General features: G+C 35.2%; 1 protein-coding gene across 1 annotated transcript in view; it reads left to right on the forward strand.

Moving 5' to 3' along the window:
- The window catches only part of USH2A (usherin), a 676781-nt gene that overhangs the window by 245397 nt on the left and 404823 nt on the right, over nt 1-26561 (forward strand). The window contains exons 21-23 of the mRNA XM_040636016.1: nt 15391-15521; nt 23197-23323; nt 25440-25541. Of these exons, the coding sequence (XP_040491950.1) occupies nt 15391-15521; nt 23197-23323; nt 25440-25541 (360 nt within the window). The remainder of the gene's footprint in view (nt 1-15390; nt 15522-23196; nt 23324-25439; nt 25542-26561) is intronic.

Consider the following 26561-nt stretch of genomic DNA (forward strand, 5'->3'; position numbering starts at 1 on the left):
AATACATATATATATATATATATATATATATAGTATATATAAAAAAGAGAGATGACAATTTATAATTATTGGATGCTGGTGGAAGCATTTGATTAAGATTAGCACTCTTCTCCTATTTGTCCTTGTGAAATTCTGATTTTGTGTTTATGATTATATAAATATTTTGGTATGAGGGCAATGTGGGGGTATAATCTGGAGATGGGTGGATGGATAGATATATACAAATCTATGTAAATAAATCTATCTAACCATATCAACTTTTACCTAAAACTTTATGCAATATAGGACTATAGTTCTATATCTGAAATTAAGATTAAAGCTATTCAGAAGGTGAAACCATTTGAGTTGTTCTTTGGTGATAATTGTTACCTCTTACGAACTTTGACTTGTTGATTGATTTTGATAATAAGAGTGTTTGTGTTGGTGGTTCCCTCTATGGGAATTCCATTTCTCCATAGTTTACTAGTCTCCTGAAACATTTCTTCTGGAAAACATTCTTTGACTATTCTTTCTTCCTTTTTGAGATACATCATAGTCATGTTTAGCTCTGCCTGCCTTCCACAGAATGCCAACTCAAGAAATGTATGTTGAGAGAAAGTATAAAAGCATGCAAAAAAAAAACTACAAGAAGCATAGTTATTTCTACTTTATAGAACAATAGATGATTGAACAAACCAAGAGTCACCATACTACTTAATGGGTAAAAAATTATATCAATTCATCAACAATAAATGATGATTATCATCTGTGCTGCTATTTAATATTATTCAGAAATTATAGTCCATGTGTTGAGACAGAAATAAGAAGTATGATTATTGGAAAGGAGTAGACAAAATTATTGTTTAATTGGGTTTTTTTCCACAGAAAATATAGATGTATATCTAAAAAAGGGAGAGGACACCTGAACTTATTATAAGTGATTATAATGTTATGATAAGATGGTTAATTAAAAATAAATGCACAAAAATTTTTTATGAATCATCAATTACAAATCTAAAGGTGATCTTATTTATATCGGCAATAAGATATACACAATTTTGTATAAACTTAAAAAGATATGTACAGGATGAATTTACGAAAAGGAAAAAACAGAAACATAAATATTTTAGTGTTTATTTAAAAAATGAATGAATGGAAGGGTAGTTAATAGAAAATAAGGATATTGAGAGGAGGAATAAATTGTCAGATATTAGAAATATTATGAAATAATAATATGCTGTTCTATTGCTACAAAAATATATCAATGAAACAAAATAGAAAGTATGGAGACTAACTTAAGAGACTAGACATTAATATGCTACAGATGGATTTCAATCAGTAAACAGTCATTTAACAAATATATTCGAGCATCTATTATGTGCCAACTGTTCTTTAAGGTGGGGAAAATGCAGAAATAAATAACACAAAGTTCCTGCCTCATGGAATGTATTATCTAGTTAGTTTTTAAATGTCTAAGAAAAAGCCTGGGATATATCCCAATCTCACACTATATGTCAAAATAAATTGTAAATAGAATATAATGTTAAACATTAAAAAATGGGAAATGAACAGAAAAAATATAAATTAGCAACAATTTTTGAGTTCAGAGACCTAATTATAAAAGCAAAGAGAAGGAGATACCATTATGGAAAAAAATTATTTAAAACATAAATGATGGCACCATTTTTATATTAAAAATAACATTTAGAAGATAATCTGTTTTAAAAAAAAAAGTAAATGGCTGTACTGTAACAGTGAAATTATACCTTTAATAAGAGAAGAGCACTTGCAAAATAGTAATAAAGACAACCCAACTTCCAAAGAAAAACTGGCAAAAAATTTTGGAAATGCCCAAATGAAGAACTGTGATGAAAGAAATTCAATTTCAGTAGTCATCCTAAAAATACAAATTAAAATTAGAATAAGATCCCAATTTTAATCTAATGCCAGATGGTGTCTCCCAGATATGCCTGGCCATATCTCCTCATTATACTGGAAATATTTTGCCTGACAATGGTTGCAAGACGTTAGATAAGATATGGAAAGGAAATTAAGCAACTTGAGAAGTCTCTTGCAATAAAGTCAGAAATGAAAAGGCAGTTAGATGAAAATTCTGGTTGATTAATTTATAAATTCACACACTAACTGCAAGATTTTAGAGATGATCTAATCCAATACCTCCATTTAAGAAGAAGAACCTGAGGCCTGTTCTGTGCAGGAAATGAGGGCGCTGGTGTGTGTATATTTTAAAAACTCTCTGGTGATATTGCTTCCTTGTGTCTTTATCATTTGGAGATTATGATGTGCGATTAGTGCTTATAACAGTGACATTCAGACAGTCACGGTTTTTAATTGTTCTTAGGAGGTAATAGATGATTATTTTAAAAGATGAAAGAGAGCCTTTTTGTTTTATAAAGATTAAAATTAACTACAATTTCCTAAAATTTCCTATACAGTAAAACTCTATTCTTTTTTTTTAACATTCTCCTACTTTTTAATCCTAATCTGTACTGCCAATGTAATTTTTAGAATGTTGATCTAATGTTTCCCAAGTTTTTTCATGGTCATGGCTGACGAACAATTTAATTTAAAAAAAAATGAAGAAACTATATGTTTAAATAAATAAGATAAAATTTTGACATTCTAATAAAGAGTTAGCTATTTGAGGGTTAAATCCAAAGCATTTATAGTATTTTCAGATTAGTTTTCAATTGTTATTTTGTCAAGTATAGTCGGTAAAGATTTTGTTATTCATGTATTTGTAGGGCTGGTTACCATAAATATTTTATTAATGGAGACATTTTTAGCACCACCTAATGGCAGCCAAGTAAAAAGAAAAACCTTTTCCAATTTAGAATTTATTTGCATAATTCAAATAAAGCTATATAGCAAGAGTTGCTTATATATGAAAGTGAAGTTTTACATTCCCCGACGTACCAAATAGGCTGCTAGAAATCCATCTCCAAGCCATTGGCTTGAGTGGAAAGGAAGCATAGGGGATATTTGATAATGAAACCAAGAGATTTCTGCTTTCTTTATGAGAACAAAGATAAGAAAACATGTAATAAAATATCCCAATTTTATATGTGGAGTTTTATTTTAATTTTAGAAATTTATGCATCAAGACTTCATTCTCTATACCCCAGCTAATTTCCTGACAAATATACCTTGACTATTGCATTAGCATATTTAATTTGTGTAGTTTTTTAGTGGTTGTTTATAAAGCTTTGACCAATTTAATATACTAGTCTAATAAAGCATCTTTTATCTTCGGTAGATTTTTTTTTAAACTAAAAGTCATATCTTTCTGTTTTTTCTATTAGAATTGTTTTTATTGAATATGAGTTGAACAATGTGGATTATAATAGAGATAAGTAATTCTAGCTTAAGCCATACCTATTTTACCTCATATGGCTCCTAGCAAGATTTGGGAAATGTATTGAGTGTCACATCCTTAGCTTTAGGAACAATGGATATGGTATGTTATGCATCTGAGGGAGAGTTGTGATAACACCAGACTTGAATGTCCATCCTCATCTCAGCACTTTGGTTTGATACTTCTTTCAGCTTAACTTGATCAAATAATCACTATTTTTTAATAATATGGTCTCCTATAAAATCCTATAAAATATATAATTAATAGAATAGTCTACAAGTTAACTGGAAAGAAGAGAAATTATATATATAGTTACTTTTGTATTCTCACAAAATCCCTTGTAAAATTAATGGGAACTTGTGCTTCCAATTTGGATATAGATGAGTAAGAAAGACTTTCACTCCCATGGTAACAAGAAAAACCTAGGCTAAATAAATATCACAATTTTCTATGAGGCTATCAAAGAGCAGGTTATGCAGAAAACCCTGGATAAACTGAATTTTGGGAAGAAATGAATTCTTCATTAGTTGATCAGAGAACTGTGGAAGTTTCCATATCTGAGGGTACTTGGCCTCAGGGAAGTAAGCCTAATTTATATAGGGAGAATTTTCAGGATCATGGAGAAATCAGCTGTGTGTTAGACAGCACTGTGTCTTTGTGAGATGAAATGAGATCTAGAAGAGGTCCAAATGCAAAAACAAATAGGTCAGCTGCCAAATCCTACTATCGTCTAACTCATATTTTCCCAAAAAAGTGCCTATTGAAGAGGGTCTAGAAATGGACTCTCATGAATTCTTGCAGTGATTGGATTCTGGAATTATGAAGGAATGTAATCCAAACATGAGCCGAAAATATCTATAATTTCAACCTAATCTCCTGCCAGCTTAAATATAGATAAAATCAAAACAGTGACATCACTAGTCATTTTGAGAGGGGCTAATCACAGGTGAACTCAATGTAATTAAAGCCCAATTTCAGTTCAACACAGTCAACAGAAGCATATTTTCAGATGAGCAAAAAATTTATAGAAAGTATTATAAATATTTTAAAGAATTTAAAGGTAAAGCTGCATATAGTTGAGGAAGAAATAGAGTATTTTGGAAGAGAAATGGTAGCTCTAAAAAGGAATAAAATTAAAACTACATTTGAGAAGTAAAAATATACAACAAAATCTTTATTGGATGGGTTTAACAGCAGATAGTGCAGAACAAAATGTTAATGAATTTGAACACAGATAGTTATGAAATAAAAACAAAGAGAAAAAGATTGAAAAAATAAACAGAGGATCAGTAACCTATGGGATAATATCAGAAGTTCTAACATACACAGAGACAAGGGATTTAGGAAGAAAAGAAAGAAAATAGGCAGGAAAAAATATTTGAGGAAGTAACTATTGATAAATCTTCATATTTTATGATAACACAGCAACCTACAGATAAGAGAAGTTCAGGGAATTCCAAACAGGATAAATACAATGAAAGCCACATCTTATGTGTATTATAGTCAGATTACTAAAAACAGAAAGATTAAACAAAAAAAGTAAACCAGCTAGAGGAAGAAAAGATATATAACATACTTACAATGAAAAGAAAGATGGCTAACATTTCATTAGAAATAATACAGGCTAGAGGTAATAGAATATTTTTGAAAACAGCAACAAAAGCCAACCTGTATTCTGTATTCAGTGAAAATATTATACAAATACCAAGTTGGGAAACATTTTAAGATAAATAATGACTGAGTTAATACCTCATGAGTAGTTCCAAACTTCAACAAATGCTAAATAATTTTTTTCAGGCTAAAGGAAAATAATACCAGATAGAAATTCAAATCTAATGAAGGAATAAAGGAAAAGGAAAATTTGAAAAAATGAATAGAAAAATATTTTCTTGATTTCTTTAAATGATATTTGACTGGCAGAAGCAAAAATATAAATATATTCTGCATTTCACACATATATAAAAGTAAAATTCATGACAAAACCAGCACCAAAGAGTGAAAGATGGTATATAGAAGTATACTGCTATAGAGATCTTGTATGTGAGGTGATATAATATTAATTTGTGTTAGAATATTATAAATTAAGAATGCATATGATTGTCCCTAGAGTAACCATTTTTGAAGGTTTAGCTATTTAAAATTAACTCATTTCTAAATAATCCACAAATCAAAAAAATATCACAAGGGAAATTTTAAAAATTGAAAATTTTAAAGTTAAAAGACAAAGTACACCATATCAGCTTTTGGAATGCAGCTAAAGTTGTGTTCAGAGAGAAATGTATAGATTAAGTAATTATCTTAGAAGAAAAAGATCCAAGCATTTCCAAGTTTCTTATTAAAAACTCCAACAAAAAAGTAAACCCACATAATAAGAAACAAGAAATAATTAAGATATTATCAGATATCAGTGAAATAGAAACAGATAACAAAGCCCAAAGTTGGCTTGCAAGATTATTGGGAGGTAGAGGCCAGCATAGGGGGTGTGTGTGAATTTGAACTACTTTCAAAAATCAATCAATATTGTTTACTACATTAATAGAGGAATTAGAACAAAGTATCATATCAACAGATGTGGAAAGCACCTTTCAAAACTTAACACCTACTTATAATGAAAACTTTCTGCAAACTAGAAATAGAGGGAAACTTTCTCAGATGAATGACTGCTACAAATACCCTGTAATAGTGAAATATTGCCTGCTTTGCTTTTCAGATAGGAATCAAGTCAGCATTCAAATTTTACTGGTGGTCCCAGCCACTGCAATAAAGCAATAAAATATAATAAAAGGCATGGATACTGGAAAGGAAAGGAAAATTGTCTTTATTTGTATTTAACATGGTTATGTATGTATGTTTAATCTCTAAACAAGTGCTAGAATAAGACAAATTCAGAAAGGTTGCAGCATAGAAAGTCAATATAAATGAAATTAATAAAATATATTAGTAACAAACAATTAATATGTAAAATAACATGTAAAGGAACATTCAAAGCATAGTACTTTAACAGGGGTATCTGGGTGGCTCAGTTGGTCAAGCATCTGAGTCTTGGTTTCAGCTCAGGTCATGATCTCAGGAGCTGGTGATTGAGCCCTGGGTTGGACTCTGTACTCAGGGCAGAGTCTGCTTAAGATTCTCTCTCTCCTCCCTCTGCCCCTCTTCCCCTACCCCCCCACTTGTGCTCATGCTCTCTCTCTCTCTAAAAAAAATAATTAATTAATTAATTAATTAATTAAAGAGAATACTGGAGTTGATGAGTGCTTGGAAACAGGTAAAGCAGAGGGGTGGTTTGAATTGTTAATAGACCAGTCCTAACCAGCCAATCAGTGAAGTTGGGATTTGAGAAAAAGACCTGTAGAAGATGAGGTAGCAAACCATACAGAGATACCTGGGAAAGATATTTCCAGGCAGAAGGAAGAACAATTACTGAGGTAGCCAGGGTGGAAAAAGGGAAAGGAAGAATATAGGAAATGAAAGACATAGTGGAAACTGGATTATTTAGGATGTGGTAGACTATAGTGGTGACTTTCACTTTTACTTGGAGTAAGACAGGAAGACTTTGGTGAGTACCAAAAAGAGGGACATGACCAGAATTGTCTTCTTATTAAAGATTTTAAAATTTATTTATTTTAGAGAGAGAGGAAATAGAGCATGAGTGGGGGAGAAGCAGAGAGAAAAGGACAAGTGGACTCAACACTAAGCACAGAGCTGGTAGGAGGGGCTGGATCCCATGACCCCACGATCATGACCTGACCTGAAATCAAGAGTCAGATGCTCAACCCACTAAGAAACCCAGGCACCCCCAGAATTGTCTTTTGGTGGGATCACTCTATTATTTTAGAATAGACCATAGTGTGTGTCTGTGTGCGTGTGTGTGTGTGTTGGTTGGAAGGGGTGGTCACGGAGCAATGAGGGGAGAAGGAAGATCAGTTAAGGGAAACAATCACAACAATCCAGGAGACAGAGAATGATGATTCATAACATAGGATGATCCACAATAATGAAGAACTCAAATAAAGCAAGTGGAACCAAATAAATGAAATCTTTGAAATTAGGCAAAAGACTTTTGTGTGTATAGCTCCCAGGAAAATATATGGTTATTTTTTTTTTAAGATTTTATTTATTTATTCAAGAGAGAGAGACAGCCAGCGAGAGAGGGAACACAAGCAGGGGGAGTGGGAGAGGAAGAAGCAGGCTCATAGAGGAAGAGCCTGACGTGGGGCTTGATCCCAGAACTCCGGGATCACGCCCTGAGCCGAAGGCAGACGCTTAACTGCTGTGCCACCCAGGCGCCCCGAAAATATATGGCTATTTTTTATGGCTGATGTATATATCATTATGAAAATATATATGAAAAATCTCAACATCACAAATAAAAAATGAACTAAAACAACACTTAGTTCTCATTCTTTGCGTCTCAGATTTTGAAATGCCCATTGTTGGCCAGAGTCTGGGGACATGGTCATTCACACTGTTTAAAAGCATGTGGGTTAATTATTACTTTTGAGAGGTAATAGATGTAGCAATATTTATAAAAATTTTAATAATTTTAAAATATTTACTCTCATCAACTGGACGTTAGCTTAGAGCTTAGAACTACAAGAGAAAATGTCACAGTACTGCTTTTGCTATAAAAAATAGAAATCAAAACTTTCACTTTTAGTTTCTATAGTTCTACAGTGTTTGAATATTTATGGAACTCTATTATTTATTATTTTTTAGCAAACTTTCGTATTGAAGTTTAACATATATACAGAAAAGTGCAAAAATCATAAGGGCACAGGTTGACGGATTTCAAAAACTGACCAGCCCTGTGTAACCAGCACCCAGAGTATTAAATAAAACATACGGGGTCCCCAGGAGCTCTGCATTGTACCCTCTTCTACTGACACCATTCATTTAATTCGCCAGGTTTTAAACTTGATGTAATTGAGATTACACAATATGTATTCTTTTGTGCCTAGCATCTTTTACACAACATTCCGTTGGTGAGATTTATGCAAGTAGTTGCATGTAGTTATAGTTTCTTCATTTTTATCGTTATATCGTATCCCATTGTCCTTTCCACAGTTGATGGGCATTTGTGTCTATTCCAGTTTGACGGTGAAATGAAAAGTATTGGTATAAATGTACTTGTATAGCTTTCTGAACCTATGAAATTTAGGAGGAATATATACCTTGGGGTGGAATGGCTGGATCAGAAGGTGTGCCTATATTTAGAAGACATACGGATAACTTATAAGTAGTGCCAAACGCTTTTTCAAAGTGGTCGTAGCAATTTCCACTCCTGCGAGTGGTTTATGAGATTCCAGTTGCTCTATATATTTGGCTACCCTTTTTATTTTCTATTTCATTTCAGCCATTCTAGTGGATGCTTAGTGGTATTGCATTTTGTTTGGCATTTCTCAGATGACTAATGATCCTGCTCATCTTTTCCACATTGATTAGTCATTTGGATATCATATTTCTTGAAAAGCTATTTGCCCCAAATTTTCTTTTTTTTTTAAGATTTAATTTATTTATTTGAAAGAGAGAGAGAGAAAGAGCATGAGTGGGGAGGAAGAGCAGATGGAGAGGGAGAAGCAGATTCCCCCACTAAGCAGGGAGCTGGACATGGGGCTCAATCCCAGGACCCTGAGATCATGACCTGAGCCAAAGGCAGACACTTAACTGACTGAGCCACCCAGGAACTCTTGTATGTGTGTTTTAAACATCTATGTATCCCAAGAGCCTAGAAGAGTGGCTGCACAAAGTATGTGTTCCCTAAATATTTCTTGAATGAATGAATAAATATTGAGATAGAAAAATTCTCTATTATTCCTCCAGATACCTGAAACAAAAAATATTGAACTTTAGAATATTTCCTGTTTTCTCTTTTAAATCAAAAATCTAAATTTTAGGCAAGTGAGAAATACATGTTTTTCACTCGTCTACTCATTTTAGTCGGAGTTGCTCCTTAATACAAGCCTTTAAAGTAAAAAAAAAAAAATACTTTGGTACTGCTTAACTTTGGTCCACATGTCTTATTCTTGGGACAGGATGAAAGCACATTCATAAGGCATAGGGGAAGAAGGGTCAAGTTCAATCACACAGCTATATTTAAGACTTCTACCCTGTCAGTGTACCACATATCTGTTTCTATTCTTTTGCCCAACACAAGTCCCATGGCTGAAGTTAAAATCGGTGGATGGGGATATATAAAGATATAATCTTTTATAGGAAAAGGGGATGTGATAATGTTGAACAATTAGGTATTTTACCATTCTGTCTCGTGGTAAATTCAATAATATTTTCTTTGAAATATTTTATATATTCATCAAAAGACTGTTATATTTATATGCCAATACACTTATTTGTGAATTTAGTTCATTTAAAAATTGATTATATGATTTAAGGCATTGGGCTCAAAAGATAGGATTTATCTATGTATATGGCAGTATTATCAAGAACATGAAGTCTCAATGGATGTATGCATTTTTCATTTCTTCATAGAATACATGCAAAAAATTCATCTTTGTAATGTAAGCGGAAGAATGACAAGACTGAATTATTTGAAAAAGCTAAGGGAAAGTTGACCATACAATATCAAATCAAATTGCCCTCTATTATACTGAATCCTCCCTTTTCATAAGAAATTTTCCTTGTTCTGTGTAAAGTATTATGTTTTAGTTGGGTTAAAAGTGCATTTCTTTGTTATGTAAGTGTAAAATTTATAAATTAAATGTGTCTGAAAAACACATGCACTTGTGTATCCCATAAATGGCATATAATATTAGTTGATTTATCCCCACATATAACTCAACTCAATATTCCTGTAATTCTTACTCTAATTCCATTTCATTCATCAAATTTCCCATCAGTCAGGAACAAGTAATTGTATTTCTGGATTGAGCAATTATTAATTTTATTAATTTCTTCCCTCATTCAAATCCTTGCTTTTGTTCTTCTGTCTATTCCCACACAGGTGCCTCCAGCACACTAATAAAGAGTTCTATTATCTTCATGTCCTGAACTGTAGCTATTTTTATGAAATAACCTTCAGCTGTTTAATTTTAAAGCAATAGTTTTAATTATAGTATTTGATACCACATGTAAAATTTAAAAAATGGTAATAGAAAGGTAAGATGTCTGATGGAGAGAGCTACTCTAGACCCAAAGGAGAGAAGCTTAAGAGAAAAGTTGGTAGAAATACAATTGTTCTCTAATCAGAATGTAGACCACACTTTGGCCAAGTCTGTGCTTTTGCTGGCAGATATCTCCTTCTTTTACCTGATTGGTCTACCCTAATAATTAATTTCTTTGCCTCCTATTTATTATTTTTTTTATGGCAGCAGGCTCCTATTTTATTTTATTTTTTTAATGATTTTTTATTATATTATGTTAGTCACCATACAGTACATCCCCGGTTTCCGATGTAAAGTTCAATGATTCATTAGTTGCGTATAACACCCAGTGCACCATGCAATACGTGCCCTCCTTACTACCCATGACCAGTCTATCCCATTCCCCCACCACCCTCCCCTCTGAGGCCCTCAGTTTGTTTCTCATAGTCCATAGTCTCTCATGTTTCATTCCCCCCTCTGGTTACCCCCCCTTATCCCTTTCTTCCCCTACCGATCATCCTAGTTCTTATATTCCATAGATGAGAGAAATCATATGATAATTGTCTTTCTCTGCTTGACTTATTTCACTTAGCATTATCTCCTCCAGTGCCGTCCATGTTGCAGCAAATGTTGAGAATTCGTTTTCTCTGATAGCTGAGTAATATTCCATTGTATATATGGACCACAACTTCTTAATCTAGTCATCTGTTGAAGGGCATCTCGGCTCCTTCCACGATTTAGCTATTGTGGACAATGCTGCTATGAACATTGGGGTGCATATGGCCTTCCTCTTCACTACGTCTGTATCTTTGGGGTAAACACTTAGTAGTGCAATGGCTGGATCATAGGGTAGCTCAATTTTTAACTTTTTAAGGGACCTCCACACTGTTTTCCAGAGTGTTTGTACCAACTTGCATTCCCACCAACAATGTAGGAAGAATCCCCTTTCTCCACATCCTCTCCAACAATTGTTGTTTCTTGCCTTGTCTATTTTTGCCATTCTAACTGGCATAAGGTGGTATCTCAGCGTGGTTTTGATTTGAATTTCCTTGATGGCTAATGATTTTGAACATTTTTTCATGTGTCTGTTAGCCATTTGTATGTCTTCATTGGAAAAGTGTCTGTTCATATCTTCTGCCCATTTTTTGATTTGTTTATTTGTTTCTCATGTATTGAGTTTGAGAAGTTCTTTGTAGATCTTGGATACCAGTCCTTTATCTGTAGTGTCATTTGCAAATATATTCTCCCATTCCGTGGGCTGCCTCTTAGTTTTTTGACTGTTTCCTTGGCTGTGCAGAAGCTTTTTATCTTGATGAAGTCCCATACGTTCATTTTATCTTTTGTTTCTCTTGCCTTTGGAGATGTGTCATGGAAAAGGTTGCTTTGGCCGATGTCGTAGAGATTGCTGCCTATGTTCTCCTCTAGAATTTTGATGGATTCCTGTCTCACATCGAGGTCTTTCATCCATTTGGAGTTTATGTTTGTGTATGGTGTGAGGGAGTGGTCAAGTTTCATTCTTTTGCATGTAGCTGTCCAATTTTCCCAGCACCATTTATTGAAGAGACTGTCTTTTTTCCACCGGATGTTTTTTCCTGCTTTATCAAAGATTAGTTGCCCAAAGAGCCGAGGGTCCATTTCTGGGTTCTCTATTCTGTTCCATTGGTCTATATGTCTGTTTTTGTGCCAGTACCATGCTGTCTTTGTGATCACAGCTTTGTAGTACAGCTCGAAATCCAGCATTGTGATGCCCCCAGCTTTGTTTTTCCTTTTCAACAGTTCCTTGGAGATTCGGGACCTTTTCTGTTTCCATACAAATTTAAGGACTATTTGTTCCAGTTCTTTGAAAAATGTCCTCGGTATTTTGATCGGGATAGCATTGAAAGTGTAGATTGCTCTGGGTAGCATGGACATTTTAACTATGTTAATTCTTCCGATCCATGAGCATGGAATATTTTTCCATCTTTTTGTGTCTTCCTCAGTGTCTTTCAAGAGTGATTTTGCCTCCCATTTCTTTATCAGATTTTCGTGATGAGTGTTCCACACCCACTACCTAGTCATCCATTCTCTCAATCCTTATCACCCAGTCATTTGGGCTCTGGACCATTCCATTCCATTGAGAAAGATTATGCCTAATGATTACTAATTACCAGCTCTGTAATCTTTTCTTCAGGTCTAATTATTCTGGGCTTACAGGAAGTGTTACATGGTTAACTAACTTTGCCTTCTTGAAGTTCTTTCTTATCTAGGCTTCCATTTTACAGTGTTATTATCCTTGCTCTAATTTTGTTATTGTTCTTTACTTTTTTTTCCCTTAAATGTGGGAGGGCATTTCCCCTAAAGGTCCTTTTTCTTTCTCTACATTCTGCCTCAGAGAGACATGGATTCTTGACAGGTGATTGACAATTTATTTTCTTACCCCATCTTCTGTTCTAAGATTTAGTTTCTTGTTTCCCAGTGATGGATAGTTTTTGCATCATTAATATAAACACATTGTGCCCCAAACTGAACTTATATCCTCAACCCCATATTTTCTTCTTTTACCTGACCTTTCTATTTCCATTAATAATGATGCTTTTTCCCTTAGGAACTGATGAAAAGAATTCACCGTTTTGTTCCACATCATCACCTCATATCAACATGTCTTCATGAGTTTCTTCTGAAATATACAGAGTCTATTCTTTCAATCCACTTAGTTGTCAGTTCTTAATTAAAAATTTTATCATTTTATTCCCCCAAAGCACAGTGATATCCTAACTGGTTCCTCTGTGGCTAAATTATCTGTATCTTTTATACATGCCCCCATTAGGTTGGTTGCCATAATCCTGATTTTGAGCATCCTACTCCTTTCTTCCACCCAAGGTTTAATGCCTTCCTTTAATCTATAGAATAAATTTTAATTAGGAAGCTCAACCTTTCAGTCTATTTATTTAGTAGGAGAGATGAGCTAGTAGCAGGGTTTCAAATGAGTTTGAATACCAAAGAGTGATTTGTTGGGATGGAAAATCTTATTCTGTGAAGTCAGAGAGATGCTGGGATAGACCAGGTACAAGTTTAACAACAAGGACATTATGTTCCGGCAGCCAGGAGGAAGAGAATATAATGTGAGGCAATGCAATATCCAAATGGTTAGGATAAGTATGTTTAAATGGGCCCAAAGCATAAAATCAAGAAGCCGAAGATGCAGATGCTAAGAAGGCCAGGAAAAATTTGAGTTGACTCTTCGGAAAGTCTGAAGTCCATATTCCAGGCTTGCCTTTGCTGGTATTAAAAAATTTCACTCTAAAGATATTTATCACACAACCTGCCTTCCATCTTTGTCTTCTATTCAAACTTCTCAGGCTGGATAGTCTATGACAGGCCAAGCTGTGGTTTAACCTGTCTCTCCAGATTCATCTCTTAACTCCCGTTCGCACACCCAACATTCCTTAATTCCATACCTCTAACCCTTTGTACAGTTTCCTCCAAAGTCCTTTCTACTCTCAGAAAACAAGCTTCGGCTTCATAATCTCTGTGAAACCTTCCTCAATCCCTTTGAATCAAATTGTATCTCGTATATATCTCCATATCATTTATCACACCTCATTATAGGTTTTTGTTTTGTCTTTTTCCTCAACTAGAGCTTAATATCAGGCACTGGCTTGTCAGTTTTTCTTCTTTACTCTGTAGCACAGTACTTAACAAATGTTAATGTTCCATTGATGAATAGTTAAAAGATGACAATCTGATACTCATGAAATGGCTTCTGCTTTCCTGCCTCCACACCTATGCTAAAACTTCCCCCTTACTTCTGATGCACCTCTCTCCTGCCTTCTCCTCCTCCAGACTCTCAAAGGATTTAATAAATGCACCTAGATACCATGTAATTTACTGGGGGTGGAAAGATGAGTCAGACATGGTTTCTACAGTAGTTTCAGTCTGTTGAACTCAAAACCCACCTATGTAGGACCTTTGGTTACCAGACCAGCCTGAAGGGAGCTCTCTCTCCTTCAAACTTCCATAGTTCTCGTTGACTGTATGACTACTCAAATCAGTATTCACTCATTATTTAATATTGTGATCACGTGTTGTTTTTGATTCTCAAGTAAGTTCTTGACCTCTTATTTGATTCTTATCATACAATTTGTCTGTTAAGACACGTACATTTTTTATTTCCAACTAAACTGGGAATTCTTTGAGAACAAAGACTGTACCTCTTAAACTTCTTTGCCAGTTTCAATACATTAAGCGAAATGGTTTATACACAAAGAAGGGTGCTGTAAGTGAGTGGGATACCATGTGTTGAGACCATGTGGGGTAGTGGGAAGACATCTTAGGAGACCATTGCAAGTTTCCCCTGCTTCCTGAGCTGGGGAAATTCCTGTTAAGACAAGAGCATTGTGTGTCTAGGGCAGTAGGTGATCCGAAGGGTGAGGGAGACCCTGAAATTCTAAAAACAGCAGACCATTTGGTTATAGGATCCTGTTTCAGAAAATTAGCTCTCTGGGCCACATCACAGCAGGTCTTTCTAGGTTTTAGCTTCTATTACTAGATTGATTCTTTAAACCTCCTAAGTATTTTAAACAAGACCCCCTGTGTTCCTTTCATTCATGTCAAAAACCCATTTATTTTTATGGCTCTGATAATATTTTCACATTGATACTCTGAGTATCCAATTTGGGGTTGACAACATGTCTTTTCATGTTGATGAGTTTTGCATAAATTGTAAGTACATTATATATTGATTAGTGGGAGAGCAGTCTTGAGTTTCCAAGAACAGGTTGGCATTCATAACAGGATATATTTAAAACCAAATGGCTAGGACCATCCCAGTACACTGCTGTGTATAATTCCCTGACTGTACTCACTACATCATAAATAATGATGAAAGTAAATGTACGTTTATCAGAAAGAATCAACAAAACCCCAGCACTGATTTGCTGATTGCACTTGTCTCACCAGGCATTAAGGCCAGCTTTCGAACAAGGGTGCCTGAAGGTTTGATTGTCTTTGCCGCATCCCCTGGCAATCAGGAAGAGTATTTTGCACTTCAGCTGAAGAATGGACGTCCTTGTTTTCTTTTTGATCCTCAGGTAAATGAGTAATCATAAGACTTGATATTTTTGAGAGTGTACTAGGTGCCAGGTACTGAGGTAAGTGCTTATATTTCACATTGAATCCTCACCAAAAACGTGGAGGTAAGTACTATTATTACCCTCATTTTACCGGTGAAGACAATGAAACCTACAAAGGTGCTGATGACTTGCCCACAGCTGAAATTGCAGAGCTCGCTTTCCAACCCCATAGTCTGACTGAGAATCTGCATGCGTAACAGCCATATGCTACCTTATAATGAAGATGAAAACTTTTAAATACATTTGAATAGATCTATTTTTATTTTCCTTGAAAGCAAAATAATGTCTCTCTTTAATTCTTTCACATTCTCTCTCCCTCCTTCTTTTTGTCCCTCTCTCTCTTTCCCTCCCTTCCTCCCTCTCTCCCTTCTTTCCTTCCCTCCCTCCTTTGTTTATCAGCAAATATTTAAGTGCTTATCAGGTACTATAATGTTGGGTATCACAGACTACAATAGTTTTAAAGTTAAATGCAACCATGCCCCTAGGAAACAATCTAGGTAAAATTAATGTAAAATATTCAGGAATGTTATGAAAGAGAAGTACAAGATTCTGTGCATTCTGGGAGCAGAAAATAAAGGGTCTTTCTCTTCTGAGTTGTCAGTCTTCTCTGAAAATGTGATGTTTAACTGAGATGTAAAACAACCAACGAGGAAAAGTCAGTGAGAACAGGAGCACACGTCTGTACAGGAAGATATGTGTTTGAGGTGGGGCAGGAGAGGGGAGATACTAATGATAGATCAGGAAGGCACCGGGAATAAAACTTCCAGGCAGAGCAAATAACAAACGTTAAGTGCCCAAGGTAGACAAAAACAGACTTATTCTATACATTGAGATGAATGTAATATGGCCGAGGGATAGAACAAAGAGAAAAGTGGGAGGTTGAAAAGCTGGGTGGGACCAAGTCATTTACTGCTTTGTAAGCAAATGTGAAGTTTTAAATTATTCCTAAGGGCAATGGGAAAAATCATTGAATAGTTGTCTTTACTTTAGTTAAACAAATATTGGTAAGAATTTGACTTAGGTACTGTGCTGGACCAGTGAATAATTGAGGAATGAGTAAGACTTTGTAAAAGATGTTTTACTTTCCATTTCCTCAGGGTTTCAACTTAAAACTGCTGATCTAAATCATAAGTTATGCCTGCCAAGTAAATCTTTTACATTATACTGTAAAGCTGGCACGACTTTCCTTCTCTGTATCTAAGTCATGGGCCAAGAGTTCTGGGTGAGAATCACCACTTAATACACCCTGGACACCCACACACTTTGGAGAGGAGAGGCAGGGCTTGCTGGACTAAGTGTATCTGAACAAACATGTCAGTCTCCTTGCAGGGGACCTTAAGAGGCCGGCTGGGATCTTCCTGTTTCAGGAAGCTAGAAAAGCCATGAGTTGGCAACTGGAAAGACCAAGGAAGAAAGGTTTCCACCTGGTGTTTCAACAGGGGCCTGATAACTGCAAGGCCGGTTACCTGGTAGGTTACTCAGGCATGGACTTCTGGGTGTCCTGCAGAATTGCAGTTTCTTAAGGGGTACCAATAGGTGGGCAGTGAGTAAGCAAAGAAGAAATAGCATCACACGTAAGCAGATCCAGCAGCCAGAGAGGATGGGAGAAGAAGCAGCTGTCTCAGAAGGCCAGGCAGATGGCAATGGGGAAAAAAACAACAACCAGCACACTGAAGTTGATTCAGTGACAGAACTGAAAATATTATTTGTCATTTGAAAACTTTAAGTAGATGAATTAGGAGAGAGACACTGTTGAGCCTCAGATTAGCAGGTCAAAATACATAACAAAAATATAAAAAGATAAAAAAGATGGAGATCACTAACATTATTAAGAAGAAATTCAGAAGGAGAAAAAAACACATGTAGAATAAAAAGGATAAGAAAAAATAATGAAATATAAAGTAGGACAGCATATCCTTTTAAGGAAGAATTGATAATAAATTTATTGAAAGGACTCATGAAGTTCTAGTCAAGGTTAAGCAAAACTAACACTTCTGTAGGACCTCTATATGCAAGGCATGATTCTAAGTGTTTACTATATATGTAAACACACACACACACACACACACACACCCCCATTTAAATACCATAACAACTCTATGAGGTAGAAACTCTTATTATTCCCATTTTATGAGTAAAAAAAAAAAAAGAGCCACTAAAATTAATTTCCCCAAAGTCATCCAGCTAATTAGTGATGAAGTCAGGATTGAAACCCAGGCATTCCACCACCAAAGACCATGATTTTTACTCTGATACTATCCTGCTTGTCAACATGAAAGAATAATGCTTGTTAATATCCAGAGACTCAGATAAAATACCACCCATGCACCATATTGGAAGGAAATATTTCAGTAAGCTAACCAAAATGAAAAAACGTTAAGTCTGAAATATGAAGAGGAGAAGCAGTGGTGAATATTAAAGCTGGCAATATTAAGTTCAACTTAAATATTTAATGGCAGTGTAACTAGAAATTGGTTTTATGCAACCAAAGAGCCTTTGAAATAGAGGAGACACATGGCAAAGGCAAAACAGACAAACAAACCAACATCTAATAATTGTTTGGTGCTGAAATTACTAAAAGTTGAAGGAGAGGGAAAGATAAGTGATTTAAAAGTTTCTAAATGTATCAACTTAGTGGAGAAGGAAGTAGGGGAACAGATCACATTGGTGTCTTATTTACATAAAATAAATAGGCAAAAATGTTTTGTTTTAAATGTTGTGAAGCAGACATCAATTATTGATAGAATGGAAAATGTTCCAAGAACACCCAAATTAACAAGGTGAAAAGAGAGACTAAATGCTAAATGGTCAAAATCAACAAAAATCATGAAAAGAAAGGAAACAGTACAGCGAAATAGAAGAATGTCAATGAAAAAGAAAAATCTGCCTTTACTTTTCCTCCCCCAACTTGTTAATATCTGGGAGTAAATGAGAAGAAGCCAGATGGAGGAAAACCTTAATTGTATAACCATTTTTTTCATGGAAATTTTAAAGTATAGAAAGTGGGTTCACATTAATTATCTTACTTCATTCTTGAGGTAGCCACTTGAGGTAGTATTGTTTTCATCCCTGCTTTAGATGAAGTGGCCTAACTAGGGTCACACAGTAATTTAGTGATGGAACTGGCACTGGATTTAGTTTATTTCATTCAATGCGGTTTTGTTAAACATCTTTTTTCCTCCGGGTGCTGTGTGATGCAGTTACGCACTGGGAGCACAGTAATGAGAAAAAACAAAACGCCATTCACTCCTGCCATCTACTCATCTGGACCTCCCTGTCCCACAGCTGGAGTACAGAGTATACGTCTCTGCTTGCATTGGACGGGGCAGGGAAGGAACAGGACCCAGGGCAGTGCCCTGTGGTGGCTTTCCACTCACTCGCACTTACAACTGGTCATGCCCATCGTAAATGTCCATCCCAGTGTCTGTGTGATTCTCAATGACTCTGCACATCCCAGAGCTGCATTTGCAACTGTACACTGGCCTTGGTTGTTCATCACCGATTTTGAGTACCGTACACATGCATGCTCACACACACACATGGAGCCCCCAAACGTGTGGGGCAAGCCTTGGCAGAATTAATCCAAAAATGCTTTCCTCAGATCTGAAGCATGACTGCCGTCTCTTTGGGCAGTGTTGTTTCCCTTTGTGAAGAATGTGGTATCTTAAAATTCTACAGAATAGGGAGGTAAAGGGGTTAACTCTGCTCAGCCACAGTCTTGTCGTTATGATCCTGAGAATGGCTGCCAGAAAACTCTCTGACTCATCGTTTTCATCTCCTTTTCAATGATCAGATAGTCCAGTGTGAGATATGATAACGGAGCTCAGGGAAGCATTCACGGGGCATTGCCAATCATTTCTGCCCCTTTCCTTTTCTCTCAGATACTTACTTAGAGCACTTATCACTGTCATTAGGTTTTCCAGTAGCTCTGTCCCACCGTCTATACCCAAATCCTAACCTGTGTAAAAAGTTGACAGGTGCCAGCCACGTATGAACTGAATTGCTACAGCCAAAAGTTGGAGGAGAAGGGGAATGGGAAAGGTTTAATTAATGATGCCTGGCAAATGAATTTTTATCTGTAATAGAAGTATCTTTCCACAAGGCAAAATTACCTGAATTTTTAGGAAAGCGACAATGAATTAATTCAAAAGAAAATAAGGTATTAGTCGAGCAAGATGACCTTCGGATGTACTTGAGAACCCATAATCAGATATATTATACTAAGTGGTCTTAGGACACGAGACTATCTCTGCATGAAACAGTGAGCTCAAGCTGGCGGAGACTGTCCTTCCCCACCACTAAGGAATTTATACTCCAATGCAGGTGAACTGGATGTATCTGCTCACTTTTTAATGAGGTCGCTACATATTTTCAAACTAAAAATTGTTGAAACAGGAATAGAGAAAATTTTGAGTATTCTTCCATTGTTTTTTCTCCTTTTAGGTAGGAATATGCATACAGCTACTTGTAGAAACTTAGTGGTATCTCACATTTAAGGAAGTTAGAAATTTTATATGCTTCCCGTTGATGTTCAAATTATTTATATTTTGAATACTTTAGGAACCACCGTAAGCCAGTTTTCTTTCCTCTATCTTTGAATGTGATTAGATTATCTAATGAACACCTTATTGTACTCATCAGACAAGTAGTTATTTGCTTCATGTGTCTTTCTTATCAGACTGTACAATCTGGTGAGGGCAAAGTCTGCCTGTTTTCTCCTGAAACAGATCCTCGAGGATAAGTCCTTAGAATATAGTAGACGCTCAATAAACAAATGTCTCGTGACAGATTGACTCACTGACTGACTCAATAACTATTGGCAAAATATACTCATAATTAAAGAAAATTACCCATTTTCTAGGATAAAATTTCCAGCTTTTTAATTATTATTTAACAATTTAGTTCTTATTTGTTTTAATTTCTCAGTTCGTTAGAAACTTTGACTTTTACTGATGATTATTTTTAAATTACTGGCCCAAATCTATTCAAAATAGTTAAATTTGAATTGTGAAAAGAGCATTTAATAGGAATTTAAAGTCACTACTGTCTAGCACATCACTTCAAAATAACTTGAAGTTATTTTGTGTACATTTTAAAAAATATGTTAAACTTAGGTAATGAATTCCTTACATAACAACGTAATCTTACATAGAGGCTCTAGGTATAAAAACTTATTTGGTTTCCTTTTCAATGATCAAATGGATTCTGTGAACAAGTATTTGGGGAAGGGGGAAAGATTCTTCACTATATTTAAAATTGGGTATATGAACTGAACACTTGGAATTATTGTTAAGAGTCACAGTAAAGAAAAGTTCCTCCAATTCTTAATTGCTGTATTTTTTTGGTAAGTCTCTAACAATTAGCTATCATCTCCCATTCTTTATTTGATTAATTCCAATTTGGATATCCTTGGTCAGAAGATATTTTGTTGACCAGTAGTGACTTGTGGTCACCATTTAAATGTTTTATGTTCAGTGACATTAAGAAGAAACTCACATAATATTCTGATTTCATTTGGAAGGGAGCTGTGGAAGTGAAAGCTTTCAAACAATTCTGAGTGGCATTTATTTAACGTGTCTGATATTTTCCAAATGGAAAGAACAAACGCATGCTCTGACACTAGAATCGATCGCAGAATTATTCTTTTAACATTGGTGGGGGAACATAATTTTCAAATGATCATCAAAGAATAATATGCTAAGTTCTTCCAAGTATAAAGCAAATTTGGCATCCTCAGGCTTTATGTTATGTACTTGAATTTGTCTCCAATAAATGTGATTTCTGATGTAGAGAACTATTAATGCTTCAAATTGTTGCCAAACATAATATGAAGAACCACTTACTCAGACACCTGATCTTTAGAATGCAGCATCGTTTGTAACAATTTTAACGCTAACTAAGTACACTTTGATGAGACAGCATTTAATAAAATGCTCATTAATTTCATCATTAGCAAGGGTATGCTAAGAAGTAAGCCAGTTTCTTATGTCACGCCCAATTAGCATCCCATGCTAGTAATCCCATTAGTATTGTTGAATTCACTAATGGAAAAACTAATGGGCATGCTACTAGGGCACATTAATTGGGCACGACACCAGTTCTGGTTTTAATTATTAAACTACGATAATGAAATGTGTGTTTGTAAAATATTAAAATGTTGAAATAGGGTTGAAGAAAATAAAAGAGTATGTAGAGGAAAGAGATATACAGAAAGTCAACCTACAAAAATTCAAGGACTAGAAAATGGATTTACCAAATGGTCATCCTTCTAGCTGATCGAGTTGTCTATAAAAGTTGGGATATTGTCCACATAAGAAGCAACCCACCCATCCTCATGGGAAATTAAAAACTGTTTTTGGGTAATATGAATTTCTGTATGTCATACATGTTGTCATGCTCTGTATGAGGCCTGACAGGAGCCAATTAAATGTGTAGAATGGACATGTTACATCACTGAAGCTATTTTAGGGAAATATAAACAGAAATGTTTACTTAAGATGATATGACTCACATTGCCCTTTTTGTGATATAAATCTTCAATTACATCAGGTAATTATCATTTCTCTCTTTTTGAAAAATGGTATTCCAACATTATGGGAGTTTGGTGAAACACTCCAACTAATTAAAAAAATTTTTGTAATATTTTATGCAGTCTTATTTTGTTTTATAAAATTTTTATTGAATCAAAGTTAATTATTGCTTAGAAAATCAGATTTATTTAGAAAGATTTATTTTCACTTAGGCTTGGAGTAATTTTCTGGTTTTTTTTTCTTTCGTAGTAGTAGTAGTAACTAATAATGGTGACAAAATTGAAGTATCTTTTATGTACTCTTATTTGCTCACTAACACTGAAAAGGGTAACATTGTGCTGAACATGATATGCTGAAAAAGTGTTCACTTGGCTAGAAAATACTCAGATGGAAAGTGTCTCTTCTACTTCTCTTTCTCTGTTTCCTTATCCTTACCTCCTTTCTGCTAATTTCTGTTCTTGATGTCCGACATTTCCTACTCTTACCTGCTTAGGAACTCATTTTTAACTATGATGCAATGAGCTCAGATACAAGTATAAATGCTAGATATAAATGCTAGATTACAAAGCATTGAATACAAAGATTAACTGCAATACTTATGGTCAATGTATTAATAACTGGCTAATTTTTAATATGAATCTCATTCCTTCTACTTATTAGCAGTGTAGTGAAGGTAAGACAAACTAAGTTGCCAGACATTTCCCTAACTTCAGAGCAATCTGGATTCACTGGTATTTTATTAGTTTTAAATTCTTATTTAATATTTCTGCCAAAATTTTGAGAGCTAAAATTTTAGAATAGAAAATTCATTACCTTTCTGATGACCTAAGTGCTCAAAATGCAAGTGTGCTTGTAAGAGATTTTTTTATTCCAAAGAGGTCTTTTCAGGTTTGAGCACTATGGCATTTGCAGAAGGGCATCACAGAAAAGCCAGAATGATGTTAGGCATCAACCTTAATTTTGAGTTTGGTTGAAAGTATGCATGCTTCCATCATGATCATGTCAAAATTTATTAATTGAGTTTTAGCAAATACAGAATTATATGCATATGAATTTACAAACATATATATATATTCATTCATTCACTCATTCATTCCCTTAAGGGGTCTTCAATGGAAATTACTACAACTAATGATGGTGGGAAACAATATAGTGATGACAAGTGGCATGAAATAATAGCTATTAGGCATCAGGCTTTTGGCCAAATCACACTCGATGGGCAGTATACAGGTAAGAACTTGATACATATAAATAGTTCTATTGATACGCTAATGTTGCCGTACTTTTCTGTTGTTTATATTTCTACATCTTTCCTTTCACCTTTATCTCCTCTCAATTTCATCTGAATTGCTGTTGAATTTGCCTTTGGGGTGCTCCTAAAATGATGAAGTCTGGCAACCATTTTCTCATTATGCACAGTTATAGTAAAGCAAGAGTAACAGCACAGTCATCAGCAGTAATTTTGTCTTTTACAATTTGCAATGGCTTTTACTGATGTTCTCTCATGTTATTTTTGACCTGCGGAAGACAAATAAAGTAAAACAGTTATTATATGCATTTTAGAAATGATGAAACTGGGTCTCAGGAAAAGTAAATAACTTTTCCAAATTTACACAGTTGATAGAAAGCATTTTGGGGACACTTACCCTGTCTTTGCAATTTAAAGTTTTGTATTCTTTCCATCCTACCCTACCTACTGTCCTTATATAATTATGAAACAGTTATAGTACCTGCATGATGATGCAGGCTTTTATTAATATACTCAGGAAATATGGAATTGTAATGAGCACCTACTGTATGCCAGGTATTGCTCTAGAAACTCTGGATACAAAGAGCAACATTTATATTTTAGGTGGGAGGGGCAGGAGACAGAATAAGTAAATATTGAATGACTATCAGGTAGTGGTATATTTTGAAAATAATAAGCGAGAAAAGAGAAGAAGTGTGTATGTGTGTGTATTGGGGAGGGACTGTTTTGATTTCTTAAAAGACTATTAGAAAAGCCCTCTTTGATAAGGTGACATTTGAACAGAGACCTAAAGAAAGTAAGTGGTTAACCCAGGTGAATAACAAGGAGAAGAATGTTTTAAGCCAAGGGAATATTTGGTGCCAGGGCCCTGAGGTGGAAATATATATATGACATGTCAAGGACCAACAAGGAGGCCAGTGTGGGAAAGAGTGGGTGAAGGGACTAGTAATAGACTGAAATCAGAGAGGCTTTTAGGGCTGTATTACATAGGGCCTTGTGGGCTTTTCCTTAGAAAAGGGAAGCTCTTTGGAAATGAATTTTAAGTGGGAACAAGGGTGGAAACATGGAGAGCAGTTAATAAACTTCTGTAATAATTATAAAATAATTCAGGTAAGAAAAAATGGTTTCTTGAACCAGGGAAGTAAAATTGTGGTTATAATGAGAAATCTGGGTATATTGTACATATTAAATTAAAAGTATTTGATTCAAGAGGAGCAGGGATTGGCAAACTACTGATGGGCCATATCCAACTCATTACTGTTTTCATAAAGTTTTAGTGGAGCACAACTCTACCCATTTGTTACTTATTGTCTGTGGCCATTTGAAGCTGCATGGTCTACAAAGCCTAAAATATATGCTACCTGGCCCTTTACAGAAGCAATTTGTTAACCCCTAATGTAGACCATGACTGCTAAGTTTAGGGTCTGGGCAACTGGAAGAATGTGGCTGCCATAACGAAGGTTGGCAGGATCATGGGAGAAGCTGATGTGGAGAGAGATGTTAAGTGTGAACTCATTCAGTCTTAGTATCTGTGAGGCACCCAAGTGGATATATCAGGTAGTTTTCTGGATACAACTCTTAGTTCAGGAAAGATTTCCAGACTAAGGCTATACATTGGGAATCGTCTGCTAACGATGACATTTAACAGCAAAAGACCAGACGTAAGTAGGGTTAATTAGAGTTGTTTGGGTTCTGAGGATAAAAATAAAAATCTCCCTACTTCCAAGAAAGGATGGAGTTAGATAGAAGTCTTAACAAGAGATTTGCATTGTTATACAACATAGCCAAGGACTGAGACCTCTTCTGGTCTTTGGCCTGGTCGTTTGCATAGGTGTCCAGCCATCTAGGTCATCCTTCTAGAGGACTTAGGACATCCTTGCATGTGGAGATGGAAAGAGATCTGAGAGGGGAGGAGGCCTGGTCCTTCCAACATCAAGATCTCAGGACAATGAGGAAAAAGCATTGAAGAAAGGTAAAAAAGAGGAGAATCAAGAAAGCGTGCTGTCTAGAAGCTCAGTGAAGGGTTTAATCATTTGTTGAATTAGTAGAACCCCGATTATCCTGGTGAATCTGGAATTCTTATCTCCTTTTCCATAGGTTCTTCTGCCACCCCGAATGGGAGCACTATTATTGGAGGGAACACAGGAGTGTTTGTGGGAGGCCTTCCACAGGGTTATACCATCCTCAGGAAGGATCCCGGTAAGTTTGCTGAAGCTTTAGGATTTATATGTTGTCACCAAAATTTATAGCACAATCAAGTATGAATACATTATTTTAAAGTATGAATAATAATATTATATTCTATCTCATGCTGTATTTCCTATATCCCTATGCCAAAAAAGTCCCTTAGGGGTCTTCTTTTCTAAAGGAACTGTGTGTTATTTGCATTTAAATTCTTGGTGCCAGCCCTTGATATATAAAAAGAATTTATTAAACTTTTGCTGAAATGAATGATACTAATTTCAGTCAAAGATATCTTATTTTAGGATTATGTATCAGTTTTTCTAAGATTTTAAACTGAAGCAACACAGAAATGGAAAACTATGGGCTTGATTTATACTCTAAATAGGGTCAAGAACATTCCCTGAGTATTGAGCATGTGATCAGCACTAAACTAGTCCCTGGAAGTCCATAGATGAATAAAATGTTGTCTTTGCCACAATAGAGGGTATGTAATAGAGGGCATATAATGTTGAGCAAACTCTGTAAGTACTATAATTGAGACAGGGACAAAATAATTCCTAATTCCTATATTTTTAGAATGAGAGAACAAAAACTGATTCAAAGTGAAATCAATAAAAACTAATATGGAGGAAATTAACCCTAGGCAGAAAAAAAAATCACCTTTCCAAATGCATTGCTAAAATTTAGGGTTGTTTTCCCATGTTCTCATTGAAGGGCATAGGGTGTCTTCCCAGTCTCTCCCAGGAAGTAAAATGTAACTACATCAATATTACAAATGAGCTAGAACCTAGATAAGTATAAATTGTGCGTGTGTGGTGGTCTTCAGAGAATCATGATGAAGATCAAAAAGAATAAAATGTTTTCAGTGAAATTTGGAGAGGGATATATTTAAAGACCCAAGACTGAACATAGCTACTTCCTTAGGAATATCTCTAGAGTAGAGAGGGTTTTTATTGGACTACTTTAGATTGGTAGAGAAGTCCCTTGAAAACATTCACACCCACACCCACACCCACCCCCCACACTACCCCCCCA

Source organism: Ursus maritimus, unplaced genomic scaffold, assembly GCF_017311325.1.
Source record: "Ursus maritimus isolate PB19 unplaced genomic scaffold, ASM1731132v1 scaffold_2, whole genome shotgun sequence".
Lineage (NCBI taxonomy): Eukaryota > Metazoa > Chordata > Mammalia > Carnivora > Ursidae > Ursus > Ursus maritimus.